General features: G+C 33.2%; 1 protein-coding gene across 1 annotated transcript in view; it reads left to right on the forward strand.

Annotated features, from left to right (window-relative positions):
* The window catches only part of LOC150019825 (cytoplasmic dynein 2 heavy chain 1-like), a 287,287-nt gene that overhangs the window by 7,504 nt on the left and 256,213 nt on the right, over positions 1-23,570 (forward strand). Inside the window, exons 5-18 of the mRNA XM_090266701.1 lie at positions 250-394; positions 885-1,117; positions 3,426-3,554; positions 3,656-3,769; positions 3,886-3,997; positions 4,330-4,454; positions 5,272-5,447; positions 7,302-7,497; positions 9,993-10,088; positions 12,908-13,060; positions 15,877-15,975; positions 16,995-17,134; positions 17,218-17,446; positions 18,579-18,706. Of these exons, the coding sequence (XP_090122827.1) occupies positions 250-394; positions 885-1,117; positions 3,426-3,554; positions 3,656-3,769; positions 3,886-3,997; positions 4,330-4,454; positions 5,272-5,447; positions 7,302-7,497; positions 9,993-10,088; positions 12,908-13,060; positions 15,877-15,975; positions 16,995-17,134; positions 17,218-17,446; positions 18,579-18,706 (2,075 nt within the window). The remainder of the gene's footprint in view (positions 1-249; positions 395-884; positions 1,118-3,425; positions 3,555-3,655; positions 3,770-3,885; positions 3,998-4,329; positions 4,455-5,271; positions 5,448-7,301; positions 7,498-9,992; positions 10,089-12,907; positions 13,061-15,876; positions 15,976-16,994; positions 17,135-17,217; positions 17,447-18,578; positions 18,707-23,570) is intronic.

A 23,570-nucleotide genomic window follows, 5' to 3' on the forward strand; every position in this document is an offset into this window, starting at 1 on the left:
CAAGTGTAAAAATAGATGAATAGATTTTTTGTAATTCTTGGTGTTTTTCTGACTTTCACAAAATTTATGTTTGTGAAAGAACTAGAGTGTGTTTGCATAAGGAAGTAATGTATCATCTGGTAGAAAAGGGAGACAATAACATGGCAAATATTAAAGTTGTAGCAGTTGAAAAAGTCTGAGAACATTTTTACTATATTGCCCAAGGTAAATGTATGATTATTTAAAAAAATGAATGAATTTTGGTTTTAGGAATTTTATAACTTGGACAATCTATCTTTATTGGAAGTCGTTGACTTGGTGGAGACTACTCGGGATGTTGTCGATGATGCGTGGAGACAAACGGAGCACGATTGTTATCCTGAGTCACGGATGTTACATCTCTTAGATATCATAGGTACTAGTAAAGAAAAAATTTTGGAATCCTGTTTTATTTCATATTATTTTTTTCTTTAAATGTTCCTTAATATAATAATTGTTGCTTCAAGTAATTCTTAAAGCAAATCATATAGAATTATTTAAATAGATATGTTTATATAGTTGGTTGCTTTTAAACGTGTATCAAATTCTTGGACCATTAGTACAGCTACATTTACATATGTTTTCAGTCCCTATGCATGTATTAATTTAGAATTTATTTTGTAATGAACTGAAAAGTTCTTTAATATCTTAGCTTATCTGTTAAAAGTACAAATACTTTTGACTCAGAAAACTACTTCTGTTTTTTGAGAATATTTGTTATTGATAGTGCTAGTCTAAGGGTGTGAATTGGGTATTTCACAGAACCTTAGTTTGATAATTTGTATATTAATTTTGTCATAAGCATGTATTCTATAATTTTTATAAAAATACATTTCCATTAAAAAGTTTGCTTTATGTTTTATTAGGTGGTTCATTTGGAAGATTTGTTCAGAAAAAATTGGGAACTTTGAACTTGTGGGAAGATCCTTATTATCTTGTGAAAGAAAATCTGAAAGCTGGTATTTCAATTTGTGAACAGTGGGTGATGGCCTGTAATCATCTAACAGGTCAGGTGTGGCAGCGCTATGTTCCTCATCCATGGAAAAATGAAAAATATTTCCCTGAAACACTTGAAAAACTCAGCAAACGCCTCGAAGAGGTATTATTTGGTTATTTGACTCTTTGTCTTCAAGTGTGAAGTAGCTCCTCATTTGGTTATGAATTGAATGTAGTTTTTAATTAATAAGTTACACATCTGACAGGAACTCTCCATATTTTTGGGGAGAGAAGAAGGATTAAAGTTTATGTGAAATAGTTTATGACAGTCAAATGGCACAGTGCCAGGTGCACAGTGGGCGTTCGCTGAGTGCTGGTTTCCACCCGCTTTCTTTTTCTTCGATGTGTGACTGTTCAGCTTGTAAGTTGTGAACTTCTGTTTTGTTCCAGGTTATAAAAAAGATAATCCACTTGTGTGGAATCTATCAGACATTCTCTTGATGACTGAACTTGTTTTCAGGCAAGACAGCTTTTTAGGGGTGTATTCAATGGCAATATTTGAAACAACTGCTTAATTTTCGTAAGTTATGAGTTTTGGTATAGGATTTATATATTTAGCTTGAAGGGGCAGGGAAGAAGAGACTATGCAAAGATTGCAAAGCTGACTTTCCTTTTCTGCTTTGGAAACCATAGTTCTTTGGGAATTTTTAAAATCTTTTCATTATGGAAAAATTTTAAACATACTTAAATAATATAATGAATGCTGATGTAGTCATTACTCATTTTCAATAGCTTTGGACATTATTCAGTTCTTATTCCATCTTTTATACCCTGCCTTCCCTTTTTTTTTTTTACTAGAGTATTTTCAAAGCCAATTCAAGAAATCATATACTTTCACCCTTCAAACATAATCACAATACCACTATAGCATCCAACAAAATTACAGTAATTTCTTAATATTATTTTATATCTAACCAGTTTTCATTTTTTTCACTGTCTCAGCTGCTTCATAGATTCTTTCCTACTTTTAGTTTGATATGTGGGCTTAGTATGGTTAGCCTGATCTAACTGTTACAATGCTCTCCATCAATTTTTTTCTTAGTGATTTTAGAGCCATTAGTGACCATGAGGAGCTGTAAATTGGAGATTTTCTAATTCTGTTCTTCCTACATTTGTTACTGATGATGGAAGAACTTTTTTTCATCGGTGTATTTACTTACCCTGAAGTAAAGTCTATATAGGAGTAGCAGTATAGACAATTATTTCTTACCTTTCACTAATCACTTTTTAGAACAACGAATAAGTTGGTGTCATAGCAAGTTCCACAGGCAATCAATGAAATGTTTTTCAGTAGTAGTATTATGAACCCAAGACTTGTTATATTTTATGTGTTTCCATCCACTATATTTACTATTTTATTTAAATTGTTTCACGCCTGGCGCTGAGTGCCTCCTGTAACTTGGCTCTCGTGTCATTTTGAGGTGAATCCAATATTTCTTTGATAATTTCCTTACTTTCAAGCCCCTCAAAATGTACTAGCCCATCTTTTACATTTTCTGTTTCGTACCTGGAATTAGTCATTTCTCCAAACAACCTGGTTCTTTTTAGTGAAAAATGGTATTTAACAACAAATCTGGTTAGGGAAGTGTTCCAGTTTTACTTAGTTATCTATGCTTTTAGCTCTTTTCAGTAGGCAGGATTTATAAATTGGACTTCTGTTTTTAGCAAGGTAATAAAATAAAATAAGAGTTTGTACCAACTGACATTTCTGACCCAAATGGAAGTTTATAGTATTTTTACTTAACCTTTTGAGCACCTCTTGATTGTTAGTGGAAATTTTAAACAGAAAGTATAATAATTTGTTTTCCTGCTGTTTGTAAATTGTACATAATAGAGTTGTTAATATTGTTTCATTACCAGAATTGTAATGTAATGCAGAATAATGAATATCAAGATACTATATTTAGAGAAGCTAAAACTTAAAAGAACTTTATGCTTAGTTTAAAAATATTTAGATTTTAACCTTGCAGGCTTGCTCAGTTGGTTGTAGTGTTGTCCTGTGCACCGAAAGGCTGCAAGTTCAATCCCTGGTCCGGGCGCATATGGGAGGCAACCAATGGATGTTTCTCTCTCTCTATCTCCCTTTCTAAAATCAGTAAAAACCTATCCTTGGGTGAAGATTAAAAATAAAAAATAAAAAATCAGTAAACATATCCCCAGGTGAGGATTAAAAAATATTTAGATTTTATATATTTTCACTAGATTTGAGCACACTGATTAATGTCCTGATATAGTATGCGCTACATGGAATATTGGTGAGTAGTAATTCTCAAAATTATAGTTTCAATTTTATTGATCATCTCAGAGAACCTAGGTAAAGAAATTCTTGCCCAGTATATTTAGGTTTTAGACTTATTTGTGTAGATGTATTGGTTTAAATAAATTTGTTGTTTTAATATTTTATGTTTTAGGTCTTGGCTGTTAGAACAATTCATGTGAAGCTTCTCTATTTTTTACCTGCTAGTGAAGAGAAAATCCTGGCTCGAGTATTTGAACCTTTTAGTGGCCTGAATCCGGTGCAATATAATCCATATACTGAGGTTGAATATATATATTTCTAAATATAGTTTTTGTTTTGTGTTATATCTAAAGGAAGATTTTTAAAAATATTGAAGTCTAACAGTATTTATAATTTGTTTAGCCTTTATGGAAAGCTGCAGTGTCTCAATGTGAAAAAATTATTGCACCTGCGGAACGAAAAATAGCAGGAAAATTGAAAAATTATATTTCAGAAATTCAAGATAGTCCACAGCAGGTAAAATTTTGAAATATCTTACTTTTAATATTTTCTTTAAGTTACTTTAGGAGATACATATGTATTGACCAAGGCAGTCCACTTTGGATAACCGTACTTATTTTATTTTATATTAGCTTCTTCAAGCATTTCTGAAATATAAAGAGTTGGTGAAGCGTCCAATTATAAGCAAAGAATTGATGTTAGAAAGAGAAACTTTACTGGCAAGGCTTGTGGACTCAGTGAAAGGTACAAGTTTATCAGGAATTATAATATTTGCTTGAGAAAATATTTTTGTAGGTTACTTTTTTATATTTGGTATGCCATTTAGGATTAAGAATACATTTATGACCTGTATTTGCTGAAGAGTAGTTTACTATTTCTGTTGTAAATGACACATTCTATGAAATTACCCATTATTTTTTTCTCTGTCTCATTTGATATGGTACAGTCCCTGAGGGTAAGGGACCAACTCTTACTATTTTTCTGTTTACAACATTTGACATAGGTCTTGGAATGTGAAGGATATTTAGGAAATCTTTGCTGAATGTGTGATCATTTGTTTGAATTAACTTTTATAGACTTTCGATTAGACTTTGAGATTCGATGCCGAGGAATTCCTGGTGATGCATCTGGACCACTTTCTGGCAAAAACCTTTCAGAAGTTGTCAATAATATAGTTTGGGTTCGCCAGTTGAAACTGAAGGTATTCATTTTAATAAAAGTTGAAGAACAGTAATTGTAGAATGTGCTAAATTAATGTAGAAGTCACTCTAGAACTATAGTGAAAACATTAAAAATATTTTTCTGTTTTCCTTGGCATATTCATCAAATTTTCATGTGAAATGTAGAATTTTAAAAAGGTGTGCTGAGGAGGTTGTATTGGTTCTTTTCCTTCCTTGTATAGAGAAAATTATGAAATCATTTATTATTCCAGTTGCAGTTGTTCCAGGTGATTACCTTCTTAGAAAATATTGAAGAGAAAAGCATCCTTTACACTGCACAGATATAGAGTATTATAAGGGCCAACATGTTTAAGATTTGTATCTATTCCAAGTTTGTATTTTGGATGTTTGATTTTCTGTCTGCCAGCTTCCAGGGTCTTACAATGTTGTTTGTACAGTTATGAAGGAAAGGGATTTCTCTCCTTTAAATTGCCATTCAAATTGGCCTAACTATTGTTTGAGATAGTAACCAGCGCATGTAGCCAAGCACCTAAATTGCTGCTTAACATGGTTAGGAATATTGCTGAATTCTTGGAATTTCACCTGAATTTCCATTACCTTACTTTTCAGATTATGCCTTGTATGCATTATCCTCTGTGTTTTGCTATCCTGAGGTTGTGTTATTCAGAAACAAACTAGGGGTTGATATTCTTATATTCACTTGCAAATCTTCCCTTGTGTTATTCATAGATAAATGGGAAAATAGTTCTTGAATCACAGATCAGAGAAGTGGGTTTATTTTATGCTAATTTTGCTAGGTTTTAAATAATACATAATTTTGTAATTTGGCTTATTAAGGTGGATGATACCATCAGGATAGCAGAGGGTCTTCTGCGTGACTTGTCAGGATTTCACTCTTTCCATCCAAGTGCTGAAGATCTATTAGACCAGTTGAAACTATATGAACAAGAACAATTTGATGATTGGTCCAGGGATATTCAATCTGGCTTATCTGATTCTAGATCTGGTTTGTGGTAAGTTTAAATATACTACACAGTGAAATCTACCAAAGAATGTTTTTTCTTATGTTATTAATCCAAATGGGAAGATGGAATTAGTTATTTCTGCCTCTCCTTTCTTCAGACTTAATGCTGCTTCTTCAATTATTTTGTTAGTTTTTGTTTATCAACTTTTAAGTCTATAAGGTTGGCAGTTTGATGATATAGTTTTGGTTGACTGCCTCCCCCTTGTTTCTCATGTCTATTCCCGGACTGCAGATGCCCATTTTGGAATTAGGATTTCCCTCCTCTATGATTTTTTTTGTTATTGGTATTGATATGTATATGTTTTACAACCCTTTTACATTACTATTGTATATGCACATGCACACACACACACATTATAAATTGTAACATTTCGTTAATTTTAAGCTTCTTGTGATGAGAATATTTGTCTATGGTGTCAACATAGTTCCTAAAGGTTTGGTAAATATTGAACTACATTGAATGTAATTTAATTGGTCAATCTAATTATTTTAATGGGTATTTAAAATGGATAGTATAGAAAACCATTGTTTTTTGGTTCTGGTACACTTTCCCAGAATATTAGTATTTGTATTTTTAAAGACTTGTCATGTTTTAGTTTTTAGAAATTTGTTACTTTTTAAAAGTAGTAGCTCCTTAAACTGAATAAATAATTTCTTTCCCTTTATTTTGCATTTTAGTTGTATAGGGAGGATATTAAAAATCAGAAGGTGCTAGGCCATAATGACTATTAACATCATGCCATTTAATTTTCTTTCTTTCTACCCTGAACCTAAAGTAGGAGAGTTGCTCCGTGCAAAAATAAAAATATATATATATTTTGAAGTCAACTAATTTTGGAATATACATACACTTTCACCACTCTGAGATCCACTACGTACCAAAGGACTGAGACCTGCTGTAGAGAACATGTTGGACTTTGTTTGTTTCCCATTTGACAATGAAATACCCTGTCTCTCACTTTCTTGTTTCTTTCCTGGTAAAACTTATATTACATATAGAGTCAGTGTGTTTTGGAACATATTTTAAGATATGCTGGTATGTAGAAACTAATTTGGAAGATTAGGTTCAAATGAAAGCAAAAAGGATTGTCGTAATTATTTTCTGACAGGCTTATGTTCATAATAGGAAAGTTTCAGCTAAACCATTATTTTAATCCATTTTTAAGTATGCCTTATTTTATGTGTTATTAAATAGGCTGAGTAGATTTGTTCTTTGCTTTTCAGTAGCTTACTTTCTGAGTTCTCTTACTTTTTAAGTTCTCTTAATTGTGGAAGTGATTTAAAAGAATGAACGTTATATAAACCTGATCCTGTAAAAAAGATCATGAAAATATGATTACCTCAGCTTAATTTGTCCAATCCATGCCAACTAGTGTGCCCCAGTGTAAAATTTGAAACTGTAACTTTTACAAGACACATAAACAAAGGATAGTTCTTAGATAATGAAAAAAAGAGTAGAGAAGTGAAACTTTCGACTATCTCTTCTCCTACCGTTTTAATGTTATCATTGTTTTTTTAATAAAAGTAGGAGGAATGAAAAAACAACTTTTTAGAAAATGAGTCAAAATCTTTTTATAGTGGATATAATGTCTTTTTGCGTTTTAGCTGCTATTTCAGAGATTGGTTTTCTGAGTTTAAAACTGCTTGATTGAAATAGTGTCATATTTTTGATATTGCAGTGTATTGTCAAGATTGGAATTGTGATATATTATATGAAAAAGATAACCAGTTGAAAACTAATTCAAAAAAATTTTGAATTTATTTATAGAACAGTTGAAAAACTTGTTTTTCATCAGAAGAGAGAACATAAAACTTAAAAAAAGTTATTCATTTTGTTTTGTAGTATTGAGGCTGATAGTAGAATTATGGAATTGGATCCTAATGATGGATCATTAAAAGTGCATTATTCAGATCGGTTGGTGATTCTTCTGAGAGAAGTTCGTCAGCTTTCTGCACTTGGCTTTGTTATTCCTGCAAAAATACAGCAAGTTGCAAACATTGCACAGAAATCCTGCAAGCAAGCAATTATTCTTAAACAAGTATGAAATTATATATTTGAAAACATGGCTATTCTGAGTTCATTGCATTAGGATATTTTTAAGGGCTTTGTTTTCTACTTTTGCTTTTTAGGCTAATAGAATGACATTATTAACTGTTAGGAAATTAATTTGGTAAGTGACTACATTATAAAATTTGCTTTGTAAACTATAGGCATTTACTAATTTAAAGTATTGCTCTTCATTTTAAAAGCTTTAAAAAATAGAATATCTATATCTCTATCTTTTTTATGTTAACTTGCATGGGTATTAAAGGACCTTCTACTTAGAAGGGGTCCCTTGCTTGCTTTCGAGGGGCAGATTCTAGTAGAATTACTAGATTGATGGACTGTTCTCTATTTTTGGTCATTTCTCAGTCTACTTGTTCAGCACATTGCCATCATATCATTTACCTGTTTAAAACCCACTATTATCACCTTATTGTATCTCCTTTGTACAGTATACAAGGCACTTCTTAATTATGCACTGACTAACCTTACTGGCTGTGACCTTAACCACTTACACTCTTTCCCTTATATGGCACCCTGTAGCTATTTGAATATCTCTGTGCACTGATATCTGTTCCTTCTGATTGAAAACTCAAGGTCTTCCTTTAATTCCCAACTCAAAATTTACTTTCTTTATTGTGTGTTCTTTTAGTTAATTGTTCCTTATTCTGTGTATTGTGTGTGGATCACTGGCTTAAAAATTTTTTTTCTCTCACTTGATTATTAGAGGGCAGGAACAGTATCTTGTGTCTTTGGTCTTTCACTTGATTCTTTCATTCAACAGAGAGTCATTGAGCACCTGTATTACCAGGCACAGTGTAGTGAGAATATAAAAATGAATATTTTGCCGTCATACTTCGGTGCAGGGTTTCTCAACTTTTCACATTTTGCACCAATTCTTTTTTGTGGGGATGTCCTGTGTGTTTTAGGATGTTTTTAGCAGAATCTCTGGCCAGTAGCATGTGCCTAGTTCTAACAATCAAAAATATCTCCAAACATTGCCAAATGTCACCTAGGGTACAGATCAACTATGGCTGAGAACCACTGGTCTAGTGGGAGGGAGCAAACTAAACATTGAATTTTCGTTAACTATCAAACCTTCTGACAGATCTCCTCATTGGTCTAATTGGAGATGAAATTTGTAACACTGCTTTTCCAGTGCTACACAGCTAGAAAGTTATGAAGCTGAGATTTGATACCAAGTCTCTCTGACTCCAAAGCCCCTATTTATTCCATTGCAGCTCATAGAGAGATGGTAGATATGTGAATATATAGATACAATATTTAATATGAGTACTATGTTATGGGTGTTCAGAAAGTCCTGTGAGAGCATAGAGGTGGTGTCTTTCAATTATTTTCCTGGGTAGGGTAGAGGGAATATCAGATAAATCTTTACAGAGGAATGGTGTTTGATGTGTGTCTGGAAGAGCATATACATGTTTTAATAAGAGCACAAGGGGTTGGGATGGGTGATCATTTCAGAGAGAGGGACTGCATATTCAAAAGCAGAGAATCTTGCTCACTTTTGTGTCCTAAGTATTTTATCTTAATACAATAGGAGCTCAGAAATGGATGAATGATTATATAGTATTTGTATTGACCCCTGGAAGAACAACTGGGAAAACCTTTACTTGTGAGCAGATATTTAGCTACAGTAGGGAGTGTGAAGTAGAATGTTGGATAGATAGCAGTATTGCCAGATTGTTGTAATAGTATATGTTCTATTGCTTCTGGTGTTCCAGATTTTGGACTTTATCCACATGTATTGGGAATTCACTAGAAGGTTTTGCATAAGCAAAAGGTATATGATTTATGTTTAAGGAAGGACCACTCCAGTTACTTCGAAGGCTTGGCATAGATAGTAGGAGGCTGTTATCGAAAACATAAGAGACCAGTTAGGAGACTGTTGCACTGGTCTTGCCAAGAGATGCAGGTGGTTGGATTGGGATGGGACTCATAGAGATGGGTGGAATGGTTGGATTCAGTATATATTTTGAAAGTATGTAGTCAGTACACTTCACTAATATTGGATGTGAGAGAAGAGTAAGGACAGTGCAAGTATATGTGTTTTTTTTTTTTTTTTTTTTGGTTTGAGAAATGGATAAATTGTTGTGTTATATAATGAAAAGGGAAGGGGTAGGTTTGGAGAGTTGCAAGGATAAAGAGTCCAGTTATTTTTAGCATTTACCATATTTTACTGGTTTCCTCTGCATCCTTTATGAGACTGTACTTTTTGAGTCCAGGGACTAGGTTTTTATAATCTCTGTTTAATCAGCCCCCAGGACATGGCGCATTATAGGAATTCAACACATATTATGTTGACTATATATAATACATGTATGTAAATGCTATAATGGAGATGAAAATTATTTTTTGTTAAATCTTAGACTTGACAAATTATTATTTCTATTCAGACAATTAAAAGTGAAGACAAATAAAGAATTAAGTGTGCTATTATTTATTTTTGCTAATTGGACTTTTACTTTGTAGGTGGCACATTTTTACAATTCTATTGATCAACAAATGATTCCAAGTCAGAGACCAATGATGTTACAATCTGCCTTAGCATTTGAACAGATAATTAAGGTAAATGGACTTTTCATGTTATTATAATTGATTTTTATATGTGAAGTGTTTTTTATTTCTAGTTTTTTAGTACACATTTCAGCTCAATATAGCCATTGATCTAAGGCTATATTTTGCTCCCCAAAAGACTTCCTTCACTTTTAACAAATAACATTTTTTTCCCACTATATATTCACACAGTTATAATGTATCACATATTTTAGTGCTGATTTTGATCAGTTGAAATAATATGTGTATTACACATATTGTTATACAATATGATAATATACAATTTGTATGCTATTATACTTAATTTATTGAAGTATGACATGATCCTTGTACACAAGACTAGTGCTTTTTCATCATCTCCTGATTTTTATTTATTTAAAAAGAGAACATGATTATATTTTAATACACAACCTCTGTACAACCCAAAAATAAAACAACACAGTAAAATAACAAAAAAAGAAATGGTATTGAATTTACAATGCATGAAAAATAGTTAACATCTTTAATCATAAATGAGCTCCTATAAACCAGTAACAAAGACACTAATTTAAGTTTTTGCTCTTTTTCTGTGCTTATAGAAATATGCACACATATGAAATTAAGGAAACTCACAACGGTTTTAAATAAATATGTTACTATGTGACTGCCAACTTTTGAAATCCACATTTTTAGTCTTCATAAACATGAAATATTTGAAATATTGTATAGTAGAGGATTATACCCTTCTATTCTTTTAATTGAAAATAGATAACTAGTTGTGTCATGGACCTCACGACTAAGTACCCCCAGGTTCTGGGGTTTATTAGGACTCACAGGACCCACCACAATTTAGTTGTACTCATGGCCATAATTTACTACAGTGAGAGGAAACAAAGCAAAATCAGCAAAAGGAAAGGTGCATTGGGTGAATACCTGGGGAAACCAGGTGAGAGCTTTTAGGAATCCTCTCCCAGTAGAGTTGCTCAGGGGATGATCAGATCTCCCACTAACAAGTTGTAACAAAGTGAACTGTTGTCTTACTGGGCAGATGATTAGCAACTTAGCACCCCTGTTTTATTGGGGGCTGGTCATGCAGGAATCTTCAGCCTAGTATGTACCAAAATTCCAGGTCCCCATAACAAAATCAGTGTTCAGCATAAACCATATTGTTTAGTTATAGTGAGCCATTCTTAAAAGTTAGTGTGGTGGGAACCCTCCCAAACTCCTAGTTCTCAGATGCCTGCTAAGAGCTGATCTTTTAAGGAGGCTAACGGATAACAATCAGACTTGCTATGTTAACTCATTTCTGCACACAAGTACTTAGGCATAAAATTAGCTGGAAGTTATATAAATCTTTATGAAGTGTATTTATAGTTATATAAAACCTATAAAAGACAGATATAAGAAAAAATATTTCCCGTTGCCAAAGTTCAATATGCATTTATAATGGAAAACATTTTTAAAAATGCAGGTAAACAAAAAGAAATAAATGGTTTTATAATCATAGCACCAAGAGATGGCCAGTCTTAACAGTCTGGTGTATATGCTTTTAAACTTTGTTTTCTATGTATATTTGCAAGTGTACTTTTTGAATATGGGATCATATTTTATTATTTTGACCTTTTCACCTGATATATAAATTATATTTGTAAGCTTTTAGAGCTTTTTCTTTTCTAATAAATATATTCAAAATAATATTTTGGTATTTCTGAAGAAAAAACTTATTTTAAGAAATTGGGTAGTGAGAACTAAATAATTATATGTAACATATGTTAAATGAGACATAGTAGTGAATAAAAAACTGAGATACAAAAAGAGTGAACACTAAGGTTTATTAAAATTCTCTGGCCACTCACTATATTGTAGAAAATTGGAGGGACTCTTTTTTTTTGCTCTCAAGAAATCTAACATTAAGTTGTATGTAGTAATTATAAATAAATGCTTTTGAACTGATTTGGAGATTATTTTTTGAATTTATTATTTAATTGTTTAGTTTCATTTATTCATCAGCTCTTTTCTTGAGTTTCTGCTGTATTCCAGAAATTGCTATGCCTTACCACTTACAACTTGAAGTGAAATATAGACACCTTACTTTTATGTCTCTTTATCCTATCCACTCATACATATTTATCTTAAATATTTCCTCTACATATATAGAGAACCAGATCAGATGGTGTTATAAAAATTTTGTTTCAATAATCAAATATAATTTAAGAAACTCATGAGAAGTAGGACAGTTCAGCCCCATGGACATTATCTTGGCAGGGGAGTTTGAGTACTGCCTGTTTTTGCCAAGCAGGAGATGAAAGTTCAGCTCTCCACTTGGTCCCACTGAAACTGGAGAGAGGTGGTTTTTCCATTGATGTTGGCTGGAGTAAGTTGGGTATTGCTAAGATGATTTTTCTGTTAGGCCATTGTTTTCCTAGTCATTTGGCTAGAGGAAGTAGGCATGTTCTGGAGCTTTATTTGTCTGTCCCTATGGGTAGTTCCAGGTTAGAGGCTTCTCCAGTGTTCCTTCCTGGAGATATGGGAGACAGTAAGGAAATCCAGGTGTCTTTTTCCTTCATTCCCAAGGTTTGTTGACTGTCTTCTTATTTCTGCCTTTCACTTTTCCTGTGCTTCTCTATTATGTTAAATACAGGGTTTTATACTTGTAAGAGGGAGAGCCTGGGAGGAATGGGACTACTCAGTGTTGGCCAGATTGCCTTCTCATATATAAAATGGAAAAATTATTATATGTTCTTCTTATTGTGGGTTGTTGTTAGGAATAATTGGACTTACAGTCTGGAATATTGAATTTTTTGGAAAAAAGTAATTCATTTAAATACTTAATGTTGTTTGCTGCACCTTAGAATTCAAAAGCAGGAAGTGGGGAAAAGTCGCAACTTACTTGGGATAATCCTAAAGAATTAGAAGGCTACATTCAAAAACTCCAAAATGCTGCTGAACACCTTGCAACTGAAAACAGAAAACTGAGAAAATGGCACACTACATTTTGTGAAAAGGTATAATTTATTTATAATTTTTTAATTGAATTATTGGGGTGACACTAGTTAACAGAATTGCACAGGTTTCAGGTGCACAGTTCCACAACACATCTTGTGTACACTGTATTGTGTGTCTACCACTCAAATCCAGTCTCCTTCCATCACCATTTACTCCCCTGTATCTGCCTCCACCACCCCCAAACCCCCATGCCCCCAGCAATCACCATGCTGTTGTCCCTGTCCATGAGTTTTTTTCTCTCTTTTCTTTTTTGCTCAATCCCTCCACTCCCACACCTGGCCCCCAACAACCCCTCCCCTATGACTGCTATATTTCTGTGAAATGCACTGTTGGTATCTTAATAGGAGTTGTGGTGAATCTATAGATTGCTTCAGTTAGTACGGACATTTTAGTGATGTTAATTCTTTCTATCCATGAACACGGTATATGCTTCCACTTATTTGTATCTTTTTCAGATTTTTTCTTCATTATCTTAGAATTTTCAGAGTACCAGTCTTTTACATCCTTGATTAAATTTATTTGTATATTTTTTTGAAGCAATTTTGAATGGGATTGTTTTCTTAGTTTCTTTATCTGATAATTCATTATTGACATATAAAAATGCAACTGATTTCTGGATATTTACTTATATCTAGCTACTTTACTGAATTTATCAGTTCTTGTAGGGTTTTTTTTTTGTGTGTGTGTGGAATATTATGGTTCTCTATATACTCGTACAATATTTTGTCATCTGCAAATAATGATAGTTTTACTTGTTCCTTTCTAATTTGGATACCTTTTATTTCTTCTTGTCTGTATGCTGTGGCTGGGACTTGCAGTACTATGTTGAATAAGAGCGGTGAAGGCGTGAACACAGATATCCTTGCCTTGTTCCCAGTCTTATGGAGAACACTTAACAGCTTTTGCCCATTGAGTATGATGTTGTCTGTGGGTTTGTCATATATGGCCTGTATTATGGTGAGGTATGTTCCCTCTGTTCCCACTTTGCCAAGCATTTTTATCATAAATAGGTGTTGGATTTGATCAAATGCTTTTTCTTTTCCTTCTTTCTTTTTTTAAATCTTTTATTTGTTTTATTTTTTAATAGTATTTTATTTTTTTATTTATCTATTTTTTTAGAGAGAGGGGGAAGGAGAAAGAGGGAGAGAAACATCACTGTGTGGTTGCCTCTCACGCGCACCCCGCTGGGGACCAGGCATGCAGTATAGGCATGTGCCCTGACTGGATATCAAACAAGCGACACTTGGTTCGTAGGCCGACGCTCAATCCACTGAGCCAAAGCAGCCAGGACTTCAAATGCTTTTTCTGCATTCATTGACATGATCATGTGGTTTTTATCCTTCATTTTATTTATGTGGTGTTGTGGAAACCAAGGCAGGCTCTTGTCCAGCAATTGAAAGAACATGTGAGGCAAGGTTAGAATCTCTGACATTTCCTTTATTGCAGACATTACAGTATTCACGCGTGCACAGGATCAAAGGCATGCACGGGGCCACCAGCCGGCCACCAACCACGCTCCCACCACTTGCTGCACACCCCTCGCCTTTCACTGCTGCTTATATACTATGCATAGACAAAGCTGGCCACTAGCCAAAATATGACATCAGTGCTTATTTATATAACTGCGAGTGCGCTGTGCATGTGAATCTAATTATTATCTCTAAGCAGCCCATGCCTGGGCTTCCGCGGTTAGGGATCCTGACAGACTCTATTGTCCTCACATGTGGTGAATCACATTTATTGATCTGTGGATATTGTACCAACCTTGCATCCCTGGACTAAATCCCACTTGATCATGGTGTATGATCTTTTTAATGGATTGCTAATATTTTGTTGAGGACTTTAGCATCTATGTTCATCAGGTATATTGGCCTATAATTTTCTTTCTTTGTAGTGTCTTTATCTGGTTTTGGAATTAGTATATGCTGGCCTAGAAAAGTAGCTTGGGAGTCTTCCCTCCTCTTGAATGTTTTGGAGTAGTTTGAGAATGATATGTGTTAGTTCTTTTTTTACTGTTAGGTAAAATTCATCTGTGAAGCTATTTGGTTCAGGGCTTTTATTATTTGGGAGTTGTTTTTATTTTTATTTTTTATTATTGCTTCAGTTTTACTAGTTGTAATCTGTTCAGACTCTGATTCTTTCTGATTCAGTTTTGGAAGATTGTATTTGTCTAGAAATTCATCCATTTTGTTCAGAAATAAAATCGAATAAACTATGAATCATATTTTTTAAAAAGTAATTAGGATATAATTTTAAATGCTTCTTATTTGGGAATATTTTGAGACTTAAAGTTGCAAAAACAGAACAGTGTTCATACTTACCCTTCGCCCAACTTCCCCTATTCTTAACTTACATAACCATGGTATAGTTAACAAAACTAGGAAATAAACTATTTCTGAATTTTACAACTTCTTCACAATGTCTTTTTTTTTTTTCAAGGATCCAGTTCAGGATCCTACCTTGCATTTTGTTGTTGAGTCTCTGTATGTAGTCTCCTCTTAATCATTCTTTCCTTGTTTTACATGACTTTGAAACTTTGGATGAATACTTGTCAGTTATTTTGTAGGATATTTTCAGATTTGGGTTATATGGCATTTTCTCATGACTAGATGAGAGTTATGAAGTTTTAACAGGAATACCACAGAGGTGATGTTTTGCCTTTCTCAATGCATTAATCAGGTATTGATTTTTCATACTTTAGGTTGAGTTAACATTGATCACCTAGTTAATTAAGGTGGTGTCTGTTCCGTTTTTCCACTGAAAAGTTACCTTTTCAGGTGATAATTTGAGACTACTATACCCTTATTTTTAACAGGTGATAATTCTTATGAATACCGATCTGCTTCGGCAGCCACAACGTTGGAAAGATGGATTACAGGAACTGAGAACTGGCTTAGCAAGTGTAGAAACACAGGTATTGTATGTTTTACATTGTGAATGTACTTCAAAATATGACCGTTTCAGAATGTGAATATATGAATTGATGCAAAGTTTATAAAGGTCACTTAAAATCTTTACTGACCAATTTCTGATAAAGCTGGAATTTGACTGAATTACATATAAAGACCATAAAATAGCAATGTATTTACATTTAAAAATATAAAAAATTTCTATTTGTCTTATGGAATGCAAATCTCTCAATTCAGAGTTTATGGTTTTTCTGACTTGGTGCTTAAATATCTGTCGTTTTTAGTTTTAGGTGATTGTGACATCTGTAAAACACAAGTTAAGTTTAGGCTTAATGATTAAAATAACTATCAGTACTTTTTTTCTTTTTTGGGCAAAATTTTAGTGTTATACACACTTCGATATAAGAGATGATATATATATATATATATATGAAAGTGGCTAGCATAAAGCCCGCTGTATAATATGTGGGATCTTGGTTGAATATGAATTTGGTGGCTTATACATTTACATATATTTTATAGTTTTTAGGACTTTAAGAAAACACAAGAATTAAAATATTAGAATTGATGTGTTTATGATTATATGGAAGCAAAAGAATATGTAAACTACCCTGAGCATTCTAATATTTTAAATTTAACATGTTTTAAAATGCAGAAGGATTGTTTAGGGGGTGAGAAGTGAAGAAAAGATCTATACTTGATGTGGATTTTAAAAAAAGACTAAAAGGTTCACACACATAAAAAACTGTTGTTCCTGTTAATCTTTTCATAAAGTAAAGCTGAAATATAAATCTATTTAGTGTTAACTTAATTTTAAAATTTTACTGATTTTTTTTGTATTTTATTTATAAACATGAATGTTAGAGATTTTTGGACTCTACATAAATGCTCATACTATAAGTAGCAATTAAGGATAATGTTTTTTATTGCTTAAAATTTTACTTTATGTGATATGAAAGCATTAAGTGAAAACCTCACTCCACTACCTAATTTCTAAGTAAAAAATGTAAATATAATGTATTAGGGTTACCAAGCACGTGACATGCATGCATGGAAACTGCACTGGAATCATCAGCTGTACAAGGCTCTGGAACATCAATATCAGATGGGCTTAGAAGCATTTAATGAGAATCTGCCAGAAATAAATATAGACTTAACATACAAGTAAGATTTTTTGAAATCTAGTTTATTTTTCAATCTAAAATTTTCTAATAATTTATATTTTAAAGCTACTTATTTACTTTCAGACATGGACGGTTGCAGTTCAGGCCTCCTTTTGAAGAAATTCGTGCTAAATATTACAGAGAAATGAAGAGATTTATCAGCATTCCTAATCAGTTTAAGGGAGTTGGTGAGGCAGGAGATGAATCTATTTTTTCTGTTATGATTGATAGAAATGCAAGTGGATTTCTGACTATTTTTAGGAAGGCAGAAGATCTATTTAGGAGATTGTCAGCTGTTTTACACCAACATAAGGTATGGAACATGTAATTTTCCATCCTTCTGTTAATATATTTCATCTGATTGGTTGAATAGTATTAAATGTGCAAACCAGAAGTTTATCTTGTGTGGCATAAAATAAAAATATCACAAAACAGAGAGCCAGAGTTATGGATTCTTATACAAGGTAGATTTATGCCACAGATGATATATGCCTTTGACTATTTGAAGATTGAGAAATAATTTTTTAAAATATTTTTGTCAACTTGGAATGTGCCATGACTGTTGTGTCAATTTTAATTCCTTCTTGTGAAATATATTTTTTCAAACAAGAGCAATCCATGAAGGGATGCTTTTGAAGTTAATGAAATTGAGATGTTTAAATATCTTGCTTTCGTTTAAGTGCGTCATTACCACTAACTATAAGTTAAACCCTAATATCATTTATTGCTCATTTATATTGACTCTGAGACTGTGATTGAGAATTAAGCCAGTTTTTAAAATTTTTTTATCCTCACCCGAGGATATTTTTTCATTGCTTTTTTAGAGAGAAGGGGAGAGGAAGAGGGATAAACATCGATGTGAGAGAGAAGTATTGACTGGTTGCCCCACCCCCATGTACGCACCTGGGCCGGGGTTTGCACACTCCCGTACTGGGGATCAAACCCATGACCTAGGTATGTGCCCTGACCGGGAATCTAATCCACAACCTTTTGGTTATGGGATGATGCTCCAACCAACTGAGCCACAACCGACTAGGGCTCAACAAGTTTTTTAACTGCTACTATAATGTTTCTGCATTAAAAATTTTTAGAATCAATTGACTATGGATACTTTTAAATTGGTAGCTTGTAGTGGTGCGTGGCTTAAAAGAGATGATTCTATTTTACCGTACATCATACTTGACAAGAGAATATAAAGAAAGGGTTTTTTTAGTCTCTTCAAAAAAGTTTTATGATCACTGTATTTTTATATTGTCATATTTTCCCTGTTCATTCTTTAGATGATACAATAATGATTGTATTTACATACTTAAATTGAAATTTACTTAAAATTACACTTGTCCGCTTTTATTGGTTGGACCTTAATCTCTATTAACAGTTGGACTATAAACTTTAAAATGTTAATTTATTAGTTCTATTTCTTTAATAATATTTTTCATTTTTAGGAATGGGTTGTAATTGGGCAAGTTGATATGGAAGCTTTAGTGGAAAAACATCTTTCTACTGTTCATGATTGGGAAAAAAATTTTAAAGCACTGAAAATAAAAGGAAAAGAAGCAGAACGACTTCCAAGGTATTATAAGTTAATGTAATATAGTACTTCTGTATGAGATGGTTTTGCCATAGATAGTAAGGGTATTCTTCACTTAGTGGCAAAAAAATCAAGTCTGTTTCCTCCTCCTCTTGAGCTCAGCTATGACACTTAATTATCATCTGAGTAGGGCATTGCTGACACTAAAAAGTTTATCTTGTATAGGCTCTACTTGCTGAACCTATATGGATATACTGTACAGGTCTGGCATGAGGATCTACTATTTGATATGCATAGGTACAATCTAAGAATGGTAAGAAGCTACTGAGAGCATACTAGAGCATATGAAGCTAAGACATTTGACTTTGCTTTTGTATTGCTCTGTTTCCTTTCAGGATGCTCTGGGAGGCACACAACATAGTGCTACAGCTAGTATAGTGACCTGAATGTGGAGGGAACCCTCTGAGGGGCATCTCATAACCCAGCCACTTGAGAATATATCCCCATCACTCTCTGAAATAAATATGACTGGAACCACTCTTTATAATAAGCTTATGGAAGGCCTTGTTTAATTGTACATAAATTATCTTTAAAGGGAATATCACTTTTATTCATTTGTTTATTCTTTCAATAAATATTTTGGCAAGCATTTATAATATATAAATCTTTGTTCTATGCAAGTACCAAGATAAAGAAGACAGAGTATGTGAGATCAAGTTGCTTTCTCAATGGCAGTACAATATGTCAAGTATATTTGATGATTAAGCCAAGTACACACAGGGGTTAAGAGAGTGGGCTCTGGAGTTAGGTGGGTCTTACCCCTAATGACTTTGATAATCATTTAAACTCTGAACATCAATATCATCAGCCTTAAAATAGTTACAACTATAGTATTTATCTCATAGTGTTTTGAGGATTAAATGAGTAATTTGCATATAAATGACTGACACAGGGTAAGTTCTCAATAAATGTTATTGTTACTATTAATACCAGGTAGAATTGTTTATATTCCATATTTGAGATTGAACCAGGCTATGGAGATTTAAAGGACAATGATATCCCATCCATTCGGGGCAAAATCAGGTAACATTTTAAGGTAGAAATATTTGAAGTAGGATTTTGACAGGTAGTAATAAGAATTGGAAGTTAAAGCAGGGCCTCTCAGGAGAGGGAGTCATATGCTGAAAATAAGTTGGTTAATTAAAATTCTCATTAGAAATAATATTTTATTAGGGACTAGAGGAGATGCTCCCAGAAAGGGATTGATACGCACAAATTTGGGAGAGCCTTAACATTGTACATCAGAAAATTAAGATTTTATTCATGTTAGACTTGTTAACTATTGAAGATTTCTAAACAGAAGTGTGTCAGTACCAAAGCTAGTTTGGGATGATAGTTTGGAAATAATAATACACGGTTGAATAAAGAGATCCCAGAGGAAGGGAGGTAGTCTCTCATCATCCAGAAGACCAGTAATGATTAATTGGATTACGTTTTTGCACTCAAAATGGGGAGGAGGAAATACTATAAGGTATTAAGTGGTCCTATTTATGGAGGAAGTTGAGGGATGAGGAATAGAGGAAACAGATGACTTGAGGGTTTGAGCTTAGATGATCGGGATAATGTTAGTACCATAGATAATAGTTTGAAATAAGGAAAAGATAGAGCTCTTATAATGTTTGTTTATGAGTTTTCTAATCCATGTTGGATATTGTCTTTGATCCCAAGCTTGCCTGTCTTATTTAACTTTATGCTGTCACCTGACTGCTCAAGGACCTCCACTACTATTGCTACTCTTTGTTTATCCCTTACTGTAGATAGCTTTTCTATTTTTGCTCTCCTGACAAAGCTTAACAGAACAAAAAGAATTCCTGTCTCACATTTAATTTTTGGTTTCATTATTTCTTGCTAATGAATTTACACGTATGCATCTAAGTTAATATACATGCACACGGATTTATATTTTATGGACACTTTATGGATGTATGCTGTATGCTTAGAAAAGCCATATTCTAATGATGTATTTCAGATACTGTAGTAAGAATATCAGTTGGGGGTATACTGTTTATGGCTATTCCATTCTATCTATGACTGAATAGAGCCTCAGTTGCATATTATCATTATTTTCAAGTGAGAAGTGAATATTAGTCTTCTCTACAGGATTCTGTAGCCAGTGAGTACAACTCTGCTTTAATCATATCATTTCATGTTAATTCATTTAAAAAAATGCTATAATATAATTTTTATAGTTTACCAAAATCATCTCTATTCATGTATCAGATATTAGAAATCTTGACATTTTTTGTGTGAGGATCTCAAAAATCACATAAACTTTATGTATCAGGCAAAAAATGGACTCTTGCATGTGCTGATGGTTAATTACTAGAGTTTAAATCTCTCCAGTTAGTGGGTGAATGAGAATAAATAAATGAGGCCTTAAGGTAAACTTATATTTTAAAAATAAAACTGAGAATCTAACACATATAACTTGATTTCTAAGAATATTACCTGACTTTATGTATTAAAAAGAGCAAGTAACTTTTAAAATAATCTTTGTGACCAAAATTAGCAGACTTAAAAAAATAACTTTGTATAAATTAAGCCAAATATAAAATTTTCCTCAGGTAAACAAGTCAGGTTCAACTTCTGTTTGCTTAGAACAACACCATTTGCGTTAAGAATACAGTGCAGCCCTGGCTGGTGTGGCTCAGTGCCGGCCTGCGAATGAAGGCATCACTTGTTTGATTCCCAGGCAAGGCACATGCCTGGTTGTTGGCCGGGTCCCCGGTTGGGGGCGTGTGAGATGCAACCACATATTGATGTTTCTCTCCCTCTCTTTCTCTCTCCCTTACCCTCTAAATAAATAAATAAATATTAAAAAAAAAAAAGAATATAGTGCATAGAATTAGTGTACTTAAAATTTATATGCCATCAGGGTAAGGAGGAGCAACAGGGGAAAAATTGGGACAACTGTAAAAGAGCAACAATTAAAAAAAGGCAAACACCCCCCCAAGCCATTTTTCCATGATTATTAAAATTTGCATGTTTTAAAATTTTTTAAAATAAAAAAATTTTGATTAGTTGACAAATATAAGATTTTATTAGTTTTATATGTATAACCCGGTGATTAGACATTTATATAATTTACGAAGTGATCACCTCAATAAAACTAGTACCCATCTGGCACCATATATAGTAATTACAATATTTTTGACTCTGTTCCCTATGCTATAATTTACATCCCCATGACTGTTGTGTAACTACCAATTTGTATTTCTAAATCCCTTCACATTTTTCACCCAGCCCCACACAAACCTCCATCCATCTGGTAATGGTCAAAATGTCCTCTGTATCTATGAGTCTGTTTCTATTATGCTTGTTCATTTATTTTGTTTTTTAGATTCCACATGTAAGTGAAATCATGTGCAATTTGTCTCTCTCTTTCTGACTTACTTGACTCATCACATATCCTCTAGGTTCATCCATGTTGTTGCAAATGGCAAGATTTTTTTTAAATGACTGAATCATTTTATAAATGCACCACTTCTTTATCCATTTATTGATTGATGGATACTTAAGTTGCTTCCATATCTTGGCTGTTGTAAACAATGTAGAATGAATGTAGGGATGCATGTCTTGTTTTTTGATTCATGTTTTGTGTTTCTTCAGATAAATACCCAGAAGTGAAATTGCTGGATCCTTATTTGTCTCTTGTTATAGCCTTTGTTTTAAAGTCTCTTTTGTCTAGTATAACTATTGTTATCCCAGCTTTTTTTTTTTTCATTTCCATTTTGTTAAATATCTTTTTTCCATCCCTTAACTTTCAGTCTGTGTGTGTCTTTGGATCTGAAGTGATTCTCCTATAGGCAGCATATAGAAGGGTCTTGTTTTCTTATCCATGCAGTCACCCTATCTCTTGATTGGACCATTTAATTCATTTGCATTTCAAATATTTGTTGATAGATATATATTAATTGCCACTTTTTAATTCATGTTTTAAATTTTGTTTACTTAAAGAAGACTGACTTTTTTTTGTAATACTGGTTTGGTGGTGATGAACTTTTTAAAGTTTTTCTTGTCTGGGAAGCTCTTAATTTTTTCTTTGATTCTAAATGATAGTTTTTCTGGGTAGAGTAATCTTGGTTGTAGGTCTTTTCTTTTCATCACTTTGACTATTTTATACCTATCCCTTCTGCCTGCAAAGTTTCTGTTGAGAAAGCAACTGAGTCTTATGGGAGCTCTCTTGTAGGTAAATGATTGCTTTTCTGTTGCTTTTTAAAAAATGTTCTGTCTTTGTGTTTAACCTTTGGCATTTTAATTGGGTGTCTTGGTGTAGATCTCTTTGGGCTTATCTTGTTTGGGACTCTCTATGCTTCTTGAACTTGTGTATCTTTTTTCTTCACCAGTTTAGCGAAGTTTTCAGCCAGTATTTATCAAAAAGGTTCTCAAGTGCTTGATCTCTTTTCCTCCTGATACCATTATGATGCAGGTATTTTTATGCTTGATGTTATTCCAGAGGTCCCTAAAAATACCCTCATTTTAAAAATTCTTTTTTGTTTTCGATTCCCTGATTAGGTGTTTTGTGCTACCTTGTCTTCCATATTACTAATTTCATCCTGTGATTCATCTAATTTGCTCTTGATTTTTTTCTAGTGTATCTTATTTTTAAAGACTTTATTTTTTAGAGAGAGGGAAAGGGAGGAAGAAAGAGAGGTAGAGAAACATTGATGTGTGAGAGAAATACCAATTGGTTGCCTTCCATACAACCTCTACCAGGGATTGTGCCCTGACTAGGAATTGAACCTGGGACCTTTCGGTTTGTGGGACAATGCCCAACCCACTGAGCCATACCAGTCAGGGATCTAGTATATTCTTCATTTCAGATATTGTATTCTTTATTTCAGAC

This window comes from Furipterus horrens, unplaced genomic scaffold (genome assembly GCF_987537825.1).
Source record: "Furipterus horrens unplaced genomic scaffold, mFurHor1.1.pri manual_scaffold_2, whole genome shotgun sequence".
NCBI classification, from domain to species: Eukaryota; Metazoa; Chordata; class Mammalia; order Chiroptera; family Furipteridae; genus Furipterus; species Furipterus horrens.